Raw genomic sequence first — 18,887 nt, 5'->3', positions numbered from 1 at the left:
AAGTAGAGAACCGATTACTCGCGGTTTGCTCGAGTTTAGAAGGGTGACATTTTGTTTCAGGAAAAGGATGGGATATAAGGATATGTTGACAATGTTCACACTCACATTCGCACTCACATTCATCATACTCAATTCTTAAGCCTATCTTATATCTAATATGTATTTACATTTCACCTTATTCTATTGTTAGTAAGAAGGGATTTAATTTCTCGCGAAAGAAAAGGAAAAGGAAAATATAAGGATATAAGGACAATCACACACGAAGATCGATAACTTTTAAGAAGACGTATATTTGGGACATGTAATCAAGGTCTAACCGAGCCAACACATCTCTCACCGGCACATTGGGCTGTCTTCCGCTGGCCCGAAGAGAGTTTTCTAAATTCGATCTGGCAACAAGATACACCTCGCACGACCAAACAACGTGTTCGATGTCGTGGTAACCTTGGCCACAAGCACAGATATTGCCATCGGCAAGATTAAAACGAAAGAGTAGCGCGTCTAACGAACAGTGATTGGACATGAGTCGAGAGAAGGTGCGAATAAAGTCCCGACTCAAGTCCAGACTTTTGAACCATGGTTTGCGGCTAACCTTAGGGATAATCGAGTGAAGCCACCGACCCAATTCATCTTCGTTCCACTTACGTTGCCAGTTAACGATGGTATTTTTACGGACTAAAGAATAAAATTCATTGAAGGCGATTTGACGCTGATAAATATCGCCTTCAATTGCACCTACCTTTGCCAATGAGTCAGCCCTCTCATTACTGCAAGTTGTCTTAAGCTGCAATTTTGTGTAAGGCAATTGTCAATGTCGCTTACATAGAAGTTGTACAAAAGGGGGCTTAAATAACCCTCAAACTAACGTTGCTAGAAAGCATTTCATTTTCGGCAGAAACCATGTCTTTTCATGCCTTGTAGCGTCGAACAGCAAATAATGTCATCTGTCCTCCAACGCTTGGCAAAGTAATGTGTCAAACGTGTCTCTTGTTTCGCTCACTCGTATTAATCTTATATTGCCGTACCATATATACAAATCCTTACTTGTATTTGAGAGTCATGACATTTTCTGTTATTTTTATGATAATTCAATGTAATAAATCGGGATGACAAAACATGAGCTTAAAATCAATTTTGGGTGTATACGAAATGTTCGCAATAATCTACCAATTCTGATTGAGCTTATCCAAACTGCAATTAGCGTTCTCCACCAAATTCTGTTCTTCTCTGCCAGAATTAGCGACAAAAACATCGCTCCGCTCGTAACAGTAAATAATCAATACGACGATAATGTTATGCGAAAGGGGATTCCCGGTGGTACAAGCTCAGTTTATATTTTTAATCCAACTTTCTTCTAACCAAACAATGCTCATCCACTGAGCCACGGTGCGTATGCGGAATATTCCACGCCCGATACTTGTTTTGGCACCGTTCCGCTGTTAGAACACTTCGATGCTAATTTGAACCCTGGCAAGAAGGTGGCTGTGCCAGGAAGGTTCGGGTGGGCCAATGAACCGTTCGTTTGGAGATATAAATAATCGCAAGCTTTTCGGCGATCATCTGATAAACCAGAGCAGGCGCGCGTACGGCAAACAAAAAAAACGAGACGATCGAGACAAACGGACAGAAAGCAACGAACATACGCGATCTGCATGCCATCATCTCCCAGTGATTGATGTATCGGCTGGGGATCAAAAATTTTCCATGCTGACATGCTGTGGCTGGGGCTCCTCCATTTCCTTTTCCACCTTTTGACTTTGTTTACGATGCGAACATACGCCGCAGGCACCGGTACCTACGGTGCTGGCTAGTTATCGTTCTTGAAAGGGTATTGTAGTTCAGAAATTCAAAAAAAAATATTTTTTTTTCAAATTTCTAGAATTTTTAATTTCTAGAATATACAATTGGACGGATTTTTTGGAAATTAACATCATTTACCTAGTTATATCGATTTTTCTAATCTGATACGACCTTGACTCAAAACTTCAAGCGTTTTTCACGAAACTACTTTCAAATTGGCGATATCTCAAGTTCCACTGAACGGTTTATTTCAAATTTTATATGAATACATCTCTCTACGTCCCTCTATTGCATGAATCAATGAAAAACTGAAATGAAAATGAAATTTTTTTTCAAATTAGCTTAATTTCACAATTTAAAAAAAATGGAATCGCCATAAAAAAGTACCGTCATCCGGGGGCAAATTGATCGAACGTACTTATAAAAAGAAACTGAAATTTTTAAAGGTACTATTCAATGAAATTTAAATCGTTTTCATATGACACGTTCAATAATCATCGGAGGGTTCTTTTCGTAAGTGATTCTCATTGATTCGCTTATTAAATTGCATAAAAATTCATCTTTATCTGAACCGCATTTTCGTTTCCATTTTAAATAATGGTAAAGAAACATATTTTCAACACATCAAAACCATACGCTAAACAGATCAATTCACACTCTGCTGGTTTTTTGCGAGATGGAATAGTGGTCAGATAGTTACAATTACCATTACCATTTTTACAAAAAAAATACCTGAAAGACAACTTTTTTCTCAACCAAACAACCAATTTTGCGGGTAAGTTTCAATTGAAATCCTATTTTGTTCCATTTGGGAACCGTTCAAAGTTTTATCGTCATCGGTCCACGGATTCCGGAGATATGGCTTGAACAAGTTCAGTGGCCTTACATTCCAGAACTCAAAACAATACAAAACTGATAATTTTGGAGTACAAAACTTCATGATTATCCAAAACTAACTTATTTGTGATGAAATCAAGGCTATATGATCTCATTGGCGTAACCCGGATATTTTTTGGAACAGGTTTCCGAGGAAAGTGACCACTTTATGATCAGAACCAAATCTCATCACGCGACATATCGAACCTCATGATCAGGTATGGGCAAAATCGCATCGAATTTCGTTCAACAACACTCATTCACAGATAAAACTCACCCTTCTATTCTCCGTTTATGCCTCACTTTATTTGAGACAGAAAACATTCACCTATCATCTTCGCAAAGTTCATTCTCGAGTTGAACGGAAAAATACTGTCTCGATTCCGCTTACGTGGACAGAAAAAGCACGATTTTACACTCCCTCCTCCCCCTCCGTGGACAAGCGTGGACATTTTCATACCCCTTCCCTTGTTGTCCACGTAAACATTTTTGCTTATTTAATTAGAATAATTGAGGAAATAACTGGATTGCGCTTACATCAAATTTTAATTCCATTTAAGTTTTTTTTTTCAAATTTTACTAGCTGTACCCTGCCACGCTTTGGCTATCTAGTATGCCAACACGGAAACGCGCAATATACAGTTGAACAATCCGCACCCGAATCTACATCACATAATTCCAATGATTGATCTTGAGCAACACCAATCGAATAAAATTAAATGGATTTAAAATCATTATCGGATACAATTTTAGTTCACGATTTTTTAAACACTTACCAAAAAAATGTGTTGCTACCACATAAAATACGTATTCAATTGATTTAGGCTCACAGCTTTACTTCAGAAGTATTCTTATTCCATCTGAAAATCTTAAAACTTCCTGAGGGGTTGGCAGTAGCAACAACAATCCTTGAAGTGGATTTTATATTGTGTCATAATATGAGCTCCATCAGTGGCGAACTTTTCGAGTTTATGAAGCACACAAAAACAAACAGAACAATTTTATATGCATGGATTTTTTATCAATTAAAAAGAATTTCAAGAAAAGAAAAGATGGAATTGAGACCATGCATTGATATCTAAAGATCTTCATTAGATAAAGGATTGAGGAGTAAAGGGGCGAAATTTCTAAGCGATTTCGAAACGCATGTACTTCCGATATAAATCATGACATGAAGACAAAAAATTCAGCATTTTCAAACTACAAATTTCTGGTTTATGGATATCGTACGTACATATTTTAGTTTAATGTGTATATGCGTTGTAGACAGAAGGCATTGCAAGAAAAGATAAAACGTTTGCTTTCAAAGTTTCTATAAATTTTGAAAATATATTCACAATAACAATCCAATCAACCTGATTATTTCGCTTTCATTTGAATCATAGAAAGATTCAGTAGAACTATTTTCTACAGAGGTATTCTCTACCGAATGATCCGTTTATCCTTCAATTTTGAATCATGAATATTCCATGAAATAATGAACGCACCGCAAATCGATGGTCAAATCTGCCCACTGCAAACATGAAAATATTTTATACAAGGTCCAGTTGTTACTTTGACGAATGCATTATTTTATAACAGAGTTATAGCGTTTCAAAAATCATTTAAAATTTTCGATGTCGCATTTTGCTCCTCTACGATTGGTCACAGGAAATGTCGATTCATTCACACATTCGCTTCACTTTAAGACATCAGCGCAATGCGAATCCTTTTCCGCAATAGTTCTGGGAATTTTCAGAGGGTACTAATAGTTAATGGGTTAAATTGCTGAGAAAACTTTCTCATCAATTAAATAGAATATCGAAAACTATTATATTTGTTTGAAATATTGTTATATACAAGTTGTTAATAGCTGATCCGAAATATTTCAGGTGATAGAGGATCGTATTTGATGGAAAAAAAAATTCCACGCTTATGGTCAGATCTCATCTACGAAAAAGTTATTGAACTTTTCCTTGAGACCGTTTTTTTGCCTTAAACTGACTTTAATTTAAAAATTACGCTGCGTAGCACGATTCAATTGCTTTCATTTGAGAAAATTGTACATGAATAATGTTGTGAAGATAACATTGTAGTGTCAAGGAAAGAATTGTAGAATGGTTGGACAACTTCAATGCGGTTGATAGAAACAATCCAGTTATTATGCATTTTTGGAAAATTTATAAAAACCTATAAAAGCAAAAAAAAAAAGTTTCATCTTTACCTCTAAAAGTTATTTGGTTCCATTAATTTAAATGTTTTACAACTGTATTCAGCGCAAAATTTTCTTATCTTTCAAATGAGTAGCATAATTATTCTAAGAAGCGTACTTTCTAAATTAGAGTTAGTTCAAGACATAAAATTCGACTCAAGAAAAGTTCAACATCTCTAGTTGAGAATAGACCAAATGCGTAGAATTTTTCCATCAATATAATCCTCTATCACTTCCTGAAATATTCCGAATCAGCTACCTAATTCCACGTATATTTTTATCAGAACACTGGTGGTTGCATTTAAAAAAATATTCTTCCTGTCCACGTGGACTCGATCTATACCCCGTCCCCCCCTCTCCATGGACAAGCGTGGACATTGTCTTGCTCCCTGCCCCCCTAAAGTTGTCCACGTGGTATGTGGACAGCCCCTTATCTATTCTCAGAGAATTTTGCATTCTCTCATTTGCCTCTCGGAATGACGTTAGATGTTGCGAGAATCAAATTGGAAACTATTGCTTGAGCCAGCGAGTGTCTCTGTAAAATCATTCGTTTTTCACTCAAATAGCAATCATTGAAGCCTCGATCGCAGCAGTAAAATATAGATAGATAGTTGAAATCGAGTTGTTTCCTTGCACTATTGCAATGACATTTTTCTGTTTTTAGTATAAAACGTTCTAAGCCAACGCAAAAGACCATATTAACGCAAGTTATTGGTGAGTGGGAAGGTAGATTCATGTGCATTGCCGATAACAAATGCATTTGAATGCTGACAAGGAAAAGAGTAGAAGGGAAAAGAAAATCATACATAGACGCAGATTGAGTCTATTTTGACTCACTCGTTATTTTGTTTCGTGCGTTCCTCCCAAAGCAGTATTCATGCAACGAATGTTAGTTTCCACTCTTTGTTTTGTTATATTCACTCTCAGTCCCGAATGAATATGTTCGGGGAGTAAAAAATGATTCATCGTGCAATCTCACGATTGCTTGCTACATGCTCTTCCCCATGATTATTTCAGGCAGATACAAGAGTGATTTATAATTAGGTGTGGAGAAATGAGTGAATGAACTTTTCCATACTTGCTCATGATTTGTCAATATTAGCTCATTGGTGACCATTTCAAGGGTTTTTGGCCACATTAATACAACCCGGACGGTCTCCGGACGACCTGCGGCTCAAACTTTAGATCGAGATATGAGAAAGGCACGACAACACCTGGAGGGGGTCAGATTTGGTATCCTCAAACCCTGGAACTATCATTTATATTACCATGGGTAAAGAAATCACATTTTCGTGCATATAACACTAGAAAATAATGTAAATCTATAATCAATTTTACCCCAAAAGTAAGTCTTGAAATTTCCAAAGTAACGTTAGGGAAAAATTTTAACAAAAAAATTCATACCGTTTTGTGATCTTGGCACCAGTTCTGGTTTTAATAATTGGGTTTAGAATAAAAAAACATTTTGGGAATATTTACATTTTTCTGAAAATCGTGATCAATTTACCCCCGGTTTACAGTACTAAAAATATGTTTTTTTTATAAAGCTGATATTCTGTTTAACAACATTTTTCGACTTTTCCGAGGTTTATATCATCTTTCCTAATTATGAATGTATTGGATTTTTTTGTTTCGGATAACCAGAAAGGTTGAACTCGTGCGTGTACGGCAGAGGACTGTTCGTATGTGTTTTTTAAACGTGAGTTGCAAACAAGGCATGTTCATCCATCTGCCATTGGATTGCGGCGTATTTCATTTCAACTGTACTTACTCGTTTTTTCTGGGTGAGTATTTACATATTTTCATTTCAGATTTTAAGGTTGATCTTGACCAGTCAGTTTAGTGTGTATCATTTTGACAGTTCATCGCTGGAACGACCACGTGATTCTATTTGTTTACCTTCCGCAGGAATTATGTAAACCATGTCAAAGCCTATTTAAAAATCGTGTGGAAGGCTTTAAGCTTCGTATTTCGATTTGTGAATGAAAAGAACAAAGGATTTTCAAGTAAACTTCAAGTAACAGATCTTTTAAAAAATATGAATGGAACTTTATTTTTCCGTATCCGTAATAGAGTAGCATATGGTGGAAAAATCTTGAACGAAAATTATGTCTGATAAAAACGCTTGCATTAAAAAAAATGGTCAAATTCACCAAATTTTCATGCGTTGACCTCATCCATATACTAATACACAGCATTTGACAGCGTCAAACATGTCCTTGCGAAAACTGCCAAACAAAAGCTGGTGAAAAACAAGGCGCTTCAAATACTAAAAAATATAGCGTCCTCTATCTTTAACCGAGAAAACTATGAAAAAAATCGAGAAGTTGTATCCGAGACACGATCGCTTAGGACGTAGGACTACGCATTTTTTTTTATTTGTAGATTAATCATTTCGGATATTATTTGTGAATACGTCGAATTTTCATAAATAACTCTTTAGTAAAAAGTTTCGGAGACATTGAAAGGGTTTAAAGGCTTGCGTGGTTTTGTAGAATCATTTCGAGATACACCAGTCGGTCATATTTGTTTCCAATTTGTTTCCTTATATCAATGCACGCATTGCACTGAGTATTTAACGAGAGGCATCTTCCGTACATCGCCATTAAACAAGCATCAAACACGCGTCTAACAGATGCACACAGTTGCAGCGATAAAAATGAAACATCGCGAGAATGACCGTTTATGAAAAATCGTTTCTCGACTCTCGGTCAAAGCCGTCAATAAAGTTAGGAGCTTGTTGCACAGAACAGAACCGATGCACACGAGAGCAAATACGAATGGCAACTAAAAGTATCGAAGGTGTGCTATTTACATGTACAGGAAATAAACAAGTTCTAAGTTTCACGCAACAAAAACAAGCAACACACACAAAGCCAAACATTGATTGCTAGAAGCGACCTATAATCATTTGCACTCTCTTCTTTTTTCGCCTACTTTGACATGGCTCGGATGATTGTGTTAATTGCAATGCCAGATGCACTTCAAGTGAAATATTCGCTAGCGTTCACAGCTCGAGGGGAAACATAAAACACAAAACGAGCAGAATAAGCGAACTTTGTTGTTTCGGGCACAGAAAGATTCTGAAAATTTTTCATAGAGGAGATGCAATACTCATACGCTAGCGACAGCTTACTAACTATGCAAGGGTGGAGTTAACTTCGCAAATATTCTCTTTTCGCTATCCCCCTTTGTTGTTTATATTCTAGCGGCTGCATAAGTTACCCGTTATTGACAGCTCTGTTCGGGAAAGCACACAAAGGGACAGATCAAATGTATGGCGAAATGGGAATGCTCCCAATTTTCATCAATTTAAACCATATACAGACTATGGGATTGTATTGTATAGCATAGAAAACAAATCTTAGAAAATTTCCGATTCGATTGGTATGCAAATCGTTAAAATTCGCAGCAAAAATAGTTATTAACGTTAACTTTATTTCATAAAAACGTAACCTGTCCTCTGAGTTGGCACCCTTAGTGTAAGACGTAGTCCTACGTCAAAAATTCTGGTCGATTATGAAGCTCCGAAAAAAGAGAAGGTCTTCAAAAACGACCAGGGTCTGAAGAAAGAGTGGATAAAGTGTATAAGAATATGGCAAGCGTTACACAGAATTTTATGGGTAGCGTCAAGTCCAAGCAACGAAGTCCAATGAATTTTTGGTGATCATTTTTGTCTGTTGCATTTTTTTTTCGAGTACGGGTTTTCCGCTTCGTTCTTACTCTTAAAAATATACAACACCATATCTCAGAACTGAGATAACCACATCAATGACTTCAAATATAAAATTGCTGAGCTAAAATTATTAGATTGAATCTAGTTATTTGTAATTAGATTGATCTTTTTTAAGAATGTTCTGCCTACATCCTCTAGAAACATTAAGTTTTACTGTGCCTCAAGAAGTATCGATATCTTGATATAAAAAAAAGGCAAATAGACAAAAATCTATAATTCCAATGTTTTCAACCAAATCTTCACAATCACCCTTGTAGGTGAACAGCCCAATCAATTTCCGAAACTACTCCAGTGCAAAAAAATGTGAATACCCGTTTCTCTAGTTCAATTGTATCCATCTCATTCCTGGAAACCATCTGCACGCCGGACCGATGTTAACGATCGACTATTTGCGAATCGGGATAAAATTTCACCACTATAAAAACGACGTGCGAATTATGCATACCATTCACTCTCGCCCCAATCCCCAGCGACGAGAGATCATTTCAAATTCGAGTTCAATCTGCAAACAATTGACAAACGCGCAAAATGTTGAAACTTGTTTTGTGCCTTTCGTTCCTCGGTCTGGTTGCAAGCTACGATTTCCAGGATTCTTTCTACAGTTAGTTGAATGATCTACATTAATTGTATTGCAATAAACTAACCGACTTGTTTTACCCTAACAGATGAGGCTCTCCTGGAAGATCTGCTGGACGGGGACACCCTGACACCGATGGACCGCTTCAAACGATCCGCGGCGGACGCCACCGAAGAGAAGAACCGCTGCGAGGGTAGACGCCACCACAAGCACAAGTGCTGCAATGATGACAACACTGAGAATCTGGAAAAGATGCGCGACCTGAAGAAGCAGTGCTTCGCCGAGATCAGAGCTGCTAGAGAAAATGCCGCCCGTGGTGCATCGGAATCGGTGGATATGTTCTCCTGCGAAAGAGTGAACCGCACCAAGGGAGATCTGGTTTGTGCCATGGAATGCGTTGGCCGCAAGAAAAACGTCGTCGATGCTGAGGGCAACCTGCTCGAGCCGTCCATCCTGGTGCCATTTGTCAAGGAGAACTATGCTGCCGACGCCTGGCAGGAACCATTGGTCGCCGGTTTTGTTGATACCTGCTTGAAGGAGGTGGCCGAAAAGAGTGCCAAGCCATCTGGAAAGGAATACCGTTGCAACCCATCCGCCTCGCACTTCCAGTACTGCATGTGGCGTCAATCAACCCTGGCCTGCCCCAAGGAGAAGCAGGATACATCGCGCAAGTGCATCCGTGCTCGTGAGAGATTCGCCACCAACGTCAACAACGAGAAGGAACTCGAATTCCACAACCAGGATTTGGATGACAACGACGCTAACTAATTGAAAAGCTGGGACAGAATGTGGTGGAAGTGATTTAAATGAATGTGTGTATTTGTTCCGTGGAATAAAGCGATTTCATTTCATCTCAACGAAAGAGCATAGTTTTAATTTAAAAGTTGTGGCGGGTGGTTAGGAATGTCATAAATAACTTGGGGGAAAACAAATCATCTCCATGATCTTCATGAAAGCTTCTGTTACGATTTCCGTTCAGATCAGAGGATTTTTACATCAGAGAATGTTTTTCTGATTTATTGGTTGGTTCAGGTCAATCACGGAGAGCAGCTACGAAGTGTACAGTCTACCCAAGCTCAAGCTCAAGCTCATCAGAGAATGTTTTTTTTTATTTGCACTGGTTTACACATTTTTGATAGCTTGCCACTCAAATTCCCAAAATTTTATTTAAGAAAGATTGTTTGCATATTTAAGACTTCTGGACCTCTGTAGAAGCTATTTTAAGCTGACTTCACTTATTAATCTATGCGCCACTTTGAAAGTTGTATTCTTTGTTTTTTTTTGTTTTTAAGAGGCTTTATACTTTACAGTTCACTCGTCTCTAGTGAAAGTCATTCATATTTTGTGTTTAGATTCATTTGCCATTCCATAATGATCAAACTGACACCTAAACAACGCCTCCGAATTGGGCAGATTTTTGAAAAAAATCAGAATTCGAGAGAAAACTTGTGCTCTTCGTCCACACAACGGATGAACCGTTTACACCTCATAGACGTCATAGACGCATCGTCATAAACGTGGATCAGTGTGTGACGACGCTTCATGTACTTTAAGGGCTGATGCGACCCTTGGGCCTTTTTTCCAAATGTGATCCCGTAACAGTTAATATTAACCGCTACCGCAACAGGGCAATGACCATCAATTTTTCGTATCACAATTGAGTTTCCCTAATATGGACGATGGGTTGCTAAACGACTGGACAAAGCGAACCATCGATACTACGTGTACCTGCATGCATAAATTCATGGTGCACCAACTTCTTGTCCAGTAACTCATATCCCTACCACCCTGCGGTGCCGACTGGGGCACGAGTAACCATAGTGGAGATTGGGTAACCAGCCCCGGTGGGATCTTGGTCTAATTCTGACAGGGAAAGGGGCTTATCTGAGCATCTGTTCACCATGGAGGTGCGGCTCAAAACAGTAGAGCGGTTAATCATTGCCCTCGTGCCAGTATGGGACTGTAAACAGAGCTGTACACAAGGATATTAGGCCACTTCTTCAACATCAGTATCATAAACATCCACAGCCTCCATCTATGTAGCACCGATGATGATAGAGAAGAATTCTACGCGCAGCTAGAGCTTAATTGGTAGGTTCAGCGCCCATCCGCGAACTAACGTTGATGATCTAAGACTTATCAACTTCGTTGCTTCCAGGAACATGGCCGTACGTAGCACCTCCTTCTTTCAGCTTTCAATATCGTTCCACCTGGAGAGCTGGAGAGCACAAACTCAAATTGACCTCGTGTTGATCGATGGTTGACGCTTCTGAGACATCATCGACGTCAGAACATATCTTGGCGCTAACATCGACTCAGACTACTATCTGATGATGGCGATGATGGAATCGAACATTGCCGCAACATACGCATGGCGTCTTGAAGCTGCGTCCCCGGGGTAAATGAACTGAATGTTGTTCGCCTCGATGAATGCTGGAGTACCCTGAAAACAGCAATGTGCAGCACAGCAGTGACCGTTATCAGGTATGAACAACATGAACAACGAAACAAATGATTTTACCACTAGTGTCGTACTCTTCTGAGCGAGGAAGAAGCAGTATATGAAACCATACTGCAACGAGCGACTCGACAAAACGTGGAACGATGTCGACTGAAGCGAAGGCAGCAATCACACCTCTTTCGAGAGAAAAAGCGTCACACCGAAGAGAAAGACTGTGAGGAGACGGAACAGCTTTATTGTTATCGGAATTTCTTCAAAAAAAACTGAACGCCTCGTGTCGCGGTATGAAATGTCCAAGAACAAAGGAAGAGACATCTTAAGACTCTGAGTGCCATGTGGTTTTATAGCGACATTCCCTCGTGATGAACACCTAAATAACACGTAGACAGGGGACTGAGACGGCGCTGAAGAGGACTACACCGGTGTAGTGAACAATGACGATGTATCACCTCCTACGGTGAGTGACGTTAAGGAGGCCCTCAATGAAGCTGGCAAGGATGGTATTGTAGCGGAGATCTTCAAGGAAGTTACACCAAAACTTATGTAGTTTATGTCAGCGTCTGGGTCTGGGACCGGAGGAGTGGAGAGAAGCTGTCCAATCTTTAAAACCATGAAAAGCTGGATTGTGAGAATAAACGTGTAATCATAATCCTGAATGGTGTCTACAATGTTTTATCCCAGATCCTCTTTCGCCGTCTTCCGTCAATAGTAAGCAGATTTGTGAGCGGGATATTATCAGGTCGGATTCATGCCCGGCTGCCCGACAAAGGACCAGATTTTTACACTGCGACATCTCCTACAAATGTGCCATGAGTATTCCTACTCACCACATCTTTTGGACTTCAAAGCCGCATATGATACAATCGACCGATGACTGCTATAGAGAATCATGGACGAACACGGGTCTCCTCGAAAACTGAAAAAACTGATTCTGGCAACAATGAACGGTGTGCGGATCTCAGGTGATCTGTCGAAATCGTTTGAAACTCACAGGGGACAAGACGATGATCTCTCCTATCTGCTTGTAATGTACATTAGCATTTGCTAGTCTCGAATCACTCGTGTGTTTTTGATGCCTATACGTAGTATTTCTAAATTTAGATTGCATACTATCATTCAATAAAGTTTTCGAGCTACCGCCACGATGTTTGATCAAATCTTCTGATCGTGAAATTTTGTTCTTCGCGTCTTCGCTGAGCCGATTTGAAAGATTATTCCTAGTTTGATTAAGGTGAAGGTGCAATCTAGCCATTGTAGTAGTATAGGTAAACCCACGTGTAAAAATGGGGTAATAGTGTTTGTGAGAGAAGAGCAAAGCACACGTAAATAGATCGATTCACTTATCAGACTGTGTGGTGCTTCATTGACACGAGTCTTTGAATACATTTGAAAAAAAAGACGGGTGGGTAATGTCGGGGACATAACCGGAGTGACGTAGGACTATACAAAGGGGACAGCTTTTGCTAAATATATATTTCAAATATATTGTTTTATTTTCTTCTCCTTCGTGAATACCTACCTATCTACCTGAAAAATGGATTAGTTTACTGTTTACTCTTTATGAAAATGTTGGGGGTTCTGAAAAGAACCTTTGGTGTTGTGTTTTTGCGTTTTTTTTTACAAACTTGATTCTTGTTTTTTTCTGAAGACTTTGTACTTATTAAATGTTCAACGCCGGGCATCTTTCGGCGTATGCACATATCGTACAATCAAAATGATGGCTGTGATAGGGAATGCATAAGTGGTCATCAGCTCATTCACTATCATATATTTCACTATTGAGCATATTATCGTACCTTAAACTGTGGTTTCGGAGACGAATGAATTGTAAGATTTGTAGTCTCCGCAAACAAAATAAATAAAAATGAAACAGAACTGAGGTTTTGGAGACGAACTCTACGATCTGTCGAGAAATAAACGAGCTATAAACGTTCTGAAAAGCCAACAGTAAATACAGGGACGGATAACCTTCGGATTAAAGTCCTTTAAAATAAGAACAGAGCAGCAGGAAATACATAGCTCATCATGTTGCTCCTTAGTTATATTTCTATACAATGCAGATGTAACGTCCGTCAATTTTCAACATCAGTTATCAACCAAAGAAAGCAGTTCTTGCTACCGAGAAATTTCGTTAATGCCATCCTGCATACAATGTGTTGTAATCTGAAGCCACTTTTAATTCGGAAACCATGTATGGGTTTGTGAAAACTGAATGATCAATTCAAAAGACCTCAGCCACCAATAAGCTCAAGAACAAGCATAAACAAAATAAATCGGTTTATATTATATGTTATATTATGTCACTTTAGAATGCATTGTGAAATGTATTGTGAAAAACTTTTAATAACTCTTCTTTGAAAGGTTTAATGGCCCTGAAAAGCGCCGTGTTTTACGGTGGCTGGTTTTGCCACCAAAGCAGTCTGTATAAACAAACTTTTTCCTTCATCTACCTGCTGCCGTTTTGCAATTGCGTTTGCCACTCGCTGAAACTAGTTGTTGCGACCGAACCGAATGTGCTCTGTTCTGTAGGCGGGTTTTCTTATTGTCGTGAGCAGCTTTGCAAGCCAACTCGAGCACTCCGGCGGCCGAAATTCTATAACCGCTATTAGGTATACTGGTGCTCCGGCACCAATCCGTTGATGCGATGTGATGTGAAACGATGCCATACAACCACACTGATTTACGGTTTGAAAGAGAATGATATATTTTTCAGCGGGTCCGCGCGTTTTGTACTTTGGCGGTACACGCTCACAGGATAGAGATAAATCAGCAGACTCAGCCAAAGGGGCGAGTCCAACGAGACGAACGAATGAGCGTTAAAAGGCAGTGATGGCAAAAAAATACGTTTAAGGCGAATGAACTGCAAAGTTTAAAGCCTCTTAAAAACAAAGAAAGAATGAAAGAAAAAATACATTCATTACGATTTGTTCGCTCGTTGGATTCACATGCAGTTGTTTCTAATAAACACGAAGATACCGAAGACTAGTGGAATAATGGAAAAGCCGCCAAAAAGTTCGGCACGGCGCAGAAGAATATCTCGGAAACCGACAGGAGGGAGGAGAAGGAATCATATGCTATCTATATCATAAGGTGCTGAATCAGGATCATACCGACACCGGTTTCTCATCGAAGGCGATGAGCGTCATGAGCTTCGTCAATGCATCTTTGAGCGTATCGTAGCGGAAGCCCCGGGTCTGACGCACTACAATAAGCGGTCAACCATTACGGCATGGGAAATTCAGATCGCAATCAGTCTGTTGCTGCCCGGTGAACTTGCATGCGGTTTCCGAAGGTACCAAAGCGGTGAAGAAGTATACCAGCTCCAAATAAAGAGCGTTTTCCGACTGCTGATTCGGAAGCAAACACTAAAAAGGGTCCTTTTCAGGACCACAAAATCATCTTTAATCTAAAGAGTTTATTGTTTTGTTATCACTCGATATACCCATCTTGTTCGGCTAAACCTTCCTGTTTAGCGATTGCGTTTGCCACTCGCCACAGGATTCACAGTTGGAAAATTTCTTACAATCCAGCTTGGGACATGTTGGGTCATAACTTGGACCCCGAACTCCATGTTTACAAAAATGTCCAACTAAATATGTCGCATTACAGGTCCGTCCAATTAGCTAAATGTCGAACTAAATGTAAATTAATGTACTTTCAATCTGGAAGCAATTTAAAAATTGGTGAAAATTGAATAATCGAGAAAGTCTCCAACCATCAATAAGCTCAGCACAACTGCCAAATTCTCAAACTCATCATATTGTGGCAAACAAATTATGAAAAAATCAATTTGTGTCTAATTATTATTTTGGATAATATTTTAGAATGCATTGAACTGTATTTCGTAAACTCTTTTTTGAAAGGTTTAATGGCCCTGATAAGCGCCGTGTTTTATGGAATGGTTCCAATTTAGAAAACTTAGTACTCGTGGTTTTGAAAAAAAAAACCATTTCGAACGCCCTCGATGCCGCCTTGTTCTGGATTTGCCACCAAAGCAGTTTGTATAAAGAACAAACTTTTTTCTTCCGCTACTTGCTGTCGTTTTGCGATTGCGTTTGCCACTCGCCACTCGCTGCAACTGCCTGTTGTTGTCTTGATGTCCACCGTTGCGGAGCAATTGGCGGATACACATACGGGAAACTGGAGACCAACACTGTTCGAGCGGGATTTTGCCTTTCCTTCCACTTTTCCTCCTTTGCCATGTCCAGACATGGCTGCTTGTGTTGGTTTGTTGATGTGATGTGATGCGAAACGATGTGGGGTACGGTTTGGATGAGAATGATCGTTACGGCAGCGGAGCGGGGATTTTTAAGCTGAATGGCTGGCTCGAGAATTACGCATGTGTGAGACTGCGACCAATGTTTCGTTCATATTTTTTCTTTTTCCTTTCCAATCGTGCTTCATTGTATTTCGCTGCTGCTCTGGTTGCCCGTTTTGGTCGGTAAGGTTTGAGGAGCACAAAATGGACCAATCAAAAATGGGCACATAGTGCATTTGGACAAGGCTTGTTATTTCACAATTATTCAATTATTTATCTCAAGAAAAATTAAATGTTATTCGTTATGATAGATGCGTAGATATATTTCCTATCAATTGATGCAAAAACCTTTGCGATCTATTGAGAAATGCTCGAGTTATAAGCGTTCCAAATCTTGCATTTTTTCCTACTTGTTCAGTGTCTAGATTTTCATTTCACACCCTATATCTTCCGGTTAGACGTAGTCCTACGTCAATAACAATTCAATAATAAAGTAAAATGTATGAACGATATGTTCCGATGACAACTTGCAAATATAAATATATATAGAAGGTGCATTTGCATATGAAGTAAAATTCTGATTACACGCGAGCGTAACTTGAGCAAATTTATAACACATGCGAATTGGGGCTCTTTTGATATTAACAAGTTCTTCCGCATAGTAACTCGATGTTGATAATTCTTTGATATTTTCCTTCGTTGATCGTATTGTTTTCACATATTCACGATGGAGAGCCTTAACCCTTCTCTTCGTTGCCCGAGGTATTTTGATTGAATGTAGTACTTTTCCCTTTACTGTTTTTGAAAGCATAGTTTTTATAGCTGTTTCGATTATGTTGTCTGGCATCAGTGTCGAAAAAATAACGATGCTTTCACCAATACAAACAAAACCATTGCCGAAGATTGAAAAATGAAAATTTAACTTTTAGAGCACTAGCTCGAGTTTTCCGACGTTTTTCACTATACAGTGCGACAGCAGATGAAAATTTAATATCTTATGAGTAATCGATTAGAGTTTGGTTAATATTACTTGATGGGAAGTGTGTGATAACGAATATTTTCTTCACACTGTTTCGCAAAATTATAGATTTTCGGGTGAAGAGTGAGGGAGGGAGATGAAAGAAATGAGCGCCATTGTGGCAGCCATTTGTGGCTAGCTTCCACCTTCACCTTAAAGACTCCGTAAACAATGGAAAAGAAGAAGAAAAAGTAGGATTTCAAATAATAACACTGAGCAAAACAAGTGAGAAATTTTACATTCAGAAAAAAAATCTGTACCAATCTGTACTTTATGACGAAAATCTGTAATCTGTACCCGGGGATGCCAGGTGATTTTTTCAAAAATCTTCACATGGTACGAGAAAATGTCTTCACATGGTACGAAAATATGTCTTCAAATGTCTTCACAAGCGTATCGAAGGAAACTAAAATTCATAGCTTACTTTTAAACAAAGTTTGATGGCTTATTCAATGTTTATTTTAATTGGCATTGTTATATGTCGCATTTCACTAAACTTGCCTTGAGGTTTTGAAGTTTATTTCAATAAATGTGAACGAAGAATATATTTCACAACTGCGAACTAAATTTCATGAGTTTAGAAATAATAATTAGTTTGATATACCGTTGATTGAGTGAATATTGCCCATATAGGCCAAAATAATAAAAATACAATGTCACAATCATTCAAATTTTCTAATGCAAATGAGCTAATGTCTTCTAGGGACAATATGTATTCAGACTAGAGATGGGCAAAACAGTTCACTTTGATGAACGGTTCACTCAATCATCGTTCATCTAAGTGAATCAGTTCTTTTGAACCGTTCTTTCGCTCTTTCGTTCACCGGTATTAAGAACAACATAGAATGTTCGCTAGAACCCACCATCAATAGACAGCTATTAATTGATATCGTTGGATTGGATGGTGTACGTATGGGATTCATATTTTTAAAATTTAGTGGGGAAAGATAATCTGCTTCTTCTTTAAAAGTCGCAAACTGTATGTGAAAATATGTCGACCGACAAAAGTTTATGTAATAATTTGATGTGCACAAAATATGTGCAATTTTTCATATTCTCTTTTTGGACAACACACAGGTTCCATGTAAGATCATATTTCATAATATTCATTCAGGGGAAAAAATCAGCAGCGATTTTCACTAACAATCAATCATACAAATAATCACGCGAACACGTATACGCAATAGGCCAAACAATGAATTGAAAGCAACTAAAAAACTTTGCCCTCACTATAAGATTTTATGTTTACCTAATTCATGAATCGCCCCAGCTTAACCCAGATTTTTTTTCTGATAATCAGGAAATATATGAATGTTACGCGAAATTGAAAGAATACATGTAATTGAAAATAAACTTTTAAAACTACGAAAATCTAATTTAATTTTTAACACAAAATTGAGTATACGTTAACAAAATAAACCCTGCGTTAGATGCATTTTGTCGTTTTATTTTCCTTACAAACGTTATCGTTATATTTGTCCATTCCGTCCAACGCAAATCTGTTCAGCTGCACTAGTTCGTTCGCAAACAGTTCGCCCGCAAACACTTCGTTCTCAAACAGTTCGTTCCCAAACAGTTCACTCTCAATAGCTCTCAATCAGTTCTTTCCCATACAGTTCACTCCTAACAGTTCGTTCACAAGCAATTCACTCTCCATCAGTTCACTCTCAAACAGTTCACTCGCAAACCGTTCTTTCGGAATCAGTTCGTTCACAAACCGTTCGCTCGCAATCAGTTCTTGGGGAGAACTACCGTTCTTTAAAAAAGAACGACCGTTCGTTCACTCTTTTCGGCGAACTAGTTCGTTTGTACCGTTCGTGAACGGTTTGCCCATCTCTAATTCAGACCACTTGAAGTTCTCCAGATCCATATTTGAAGTAAAAGTCGCATTCTTGTTGAATTAATTCTGTATACTTATGGATTTTCTGCTTGAAAAAGTTTTAAAAAAGCGAGTGAATTATCCTGAGGCT

The 18,887-nt window shown here is 38.7% G+C and overlaps 1 protein-coding gene across 1 annotated transcript; it reads left to right on the top strand.

The window, feature by feature from the left end:
* Positions 1–9,043: 9,043 nt before the first annotated feature.
* LOC129767974 (uncharacterized) lies at positions 9,044–10,042 on the top strand. Its single transcript, XM_055769309.1, has 2 exons — positions 9,044–9,204; positions 9,269–10,042. Exons 1-2 carry the CDS (start codon positions 9,132–9,134, stop codon positions 9,946–9,948), a joined length of 753 nt encoding a protein of 250 aa, XP_055625284.1. The 5' UTR covers positions 9,044–9,131; the 3' UTR covers positions 9,949–10,042.
* Positions 10,043–18,887: the final 8,845 nt, after the last annotated feature.

This window comes from Toxorhynchites rutilus, chromosome 2 (genome assembly GCF_029784135.1).
Source record: "Toxorhynchites rutilus septentrionalis strain SRP chromosome 2, ASM2978413v1, whole genome shotgun sequence".
Classification (NCBI taxonomy): domain Eukaryota; kingdom Metazoa; phylum Arthropoda; class Insecta; order Diptera; family Culicidae; genus Toxorhynchites; species Toxorhynchites rutilus.
This window is presented reverse-complemented; position numbering and strand designations above follow the sequence as displayed.

Coding starts and splice junctions, on each gene's coding strand:
- LOC129767974 (XM_055769309.1), top strand. CDS start 9,132: ATGTTGAAACTTGTTTTGTGCCTTTCGTTCCTCGGTCTGGTTGCAAGC. Junction 9,205..9,268: donor TTTCCAGGATTCTTTCTACA/GTTAGTTGAATG, acceptor TTACCCTAACAG/ATGAGGCTCTCCTGGAAGAT.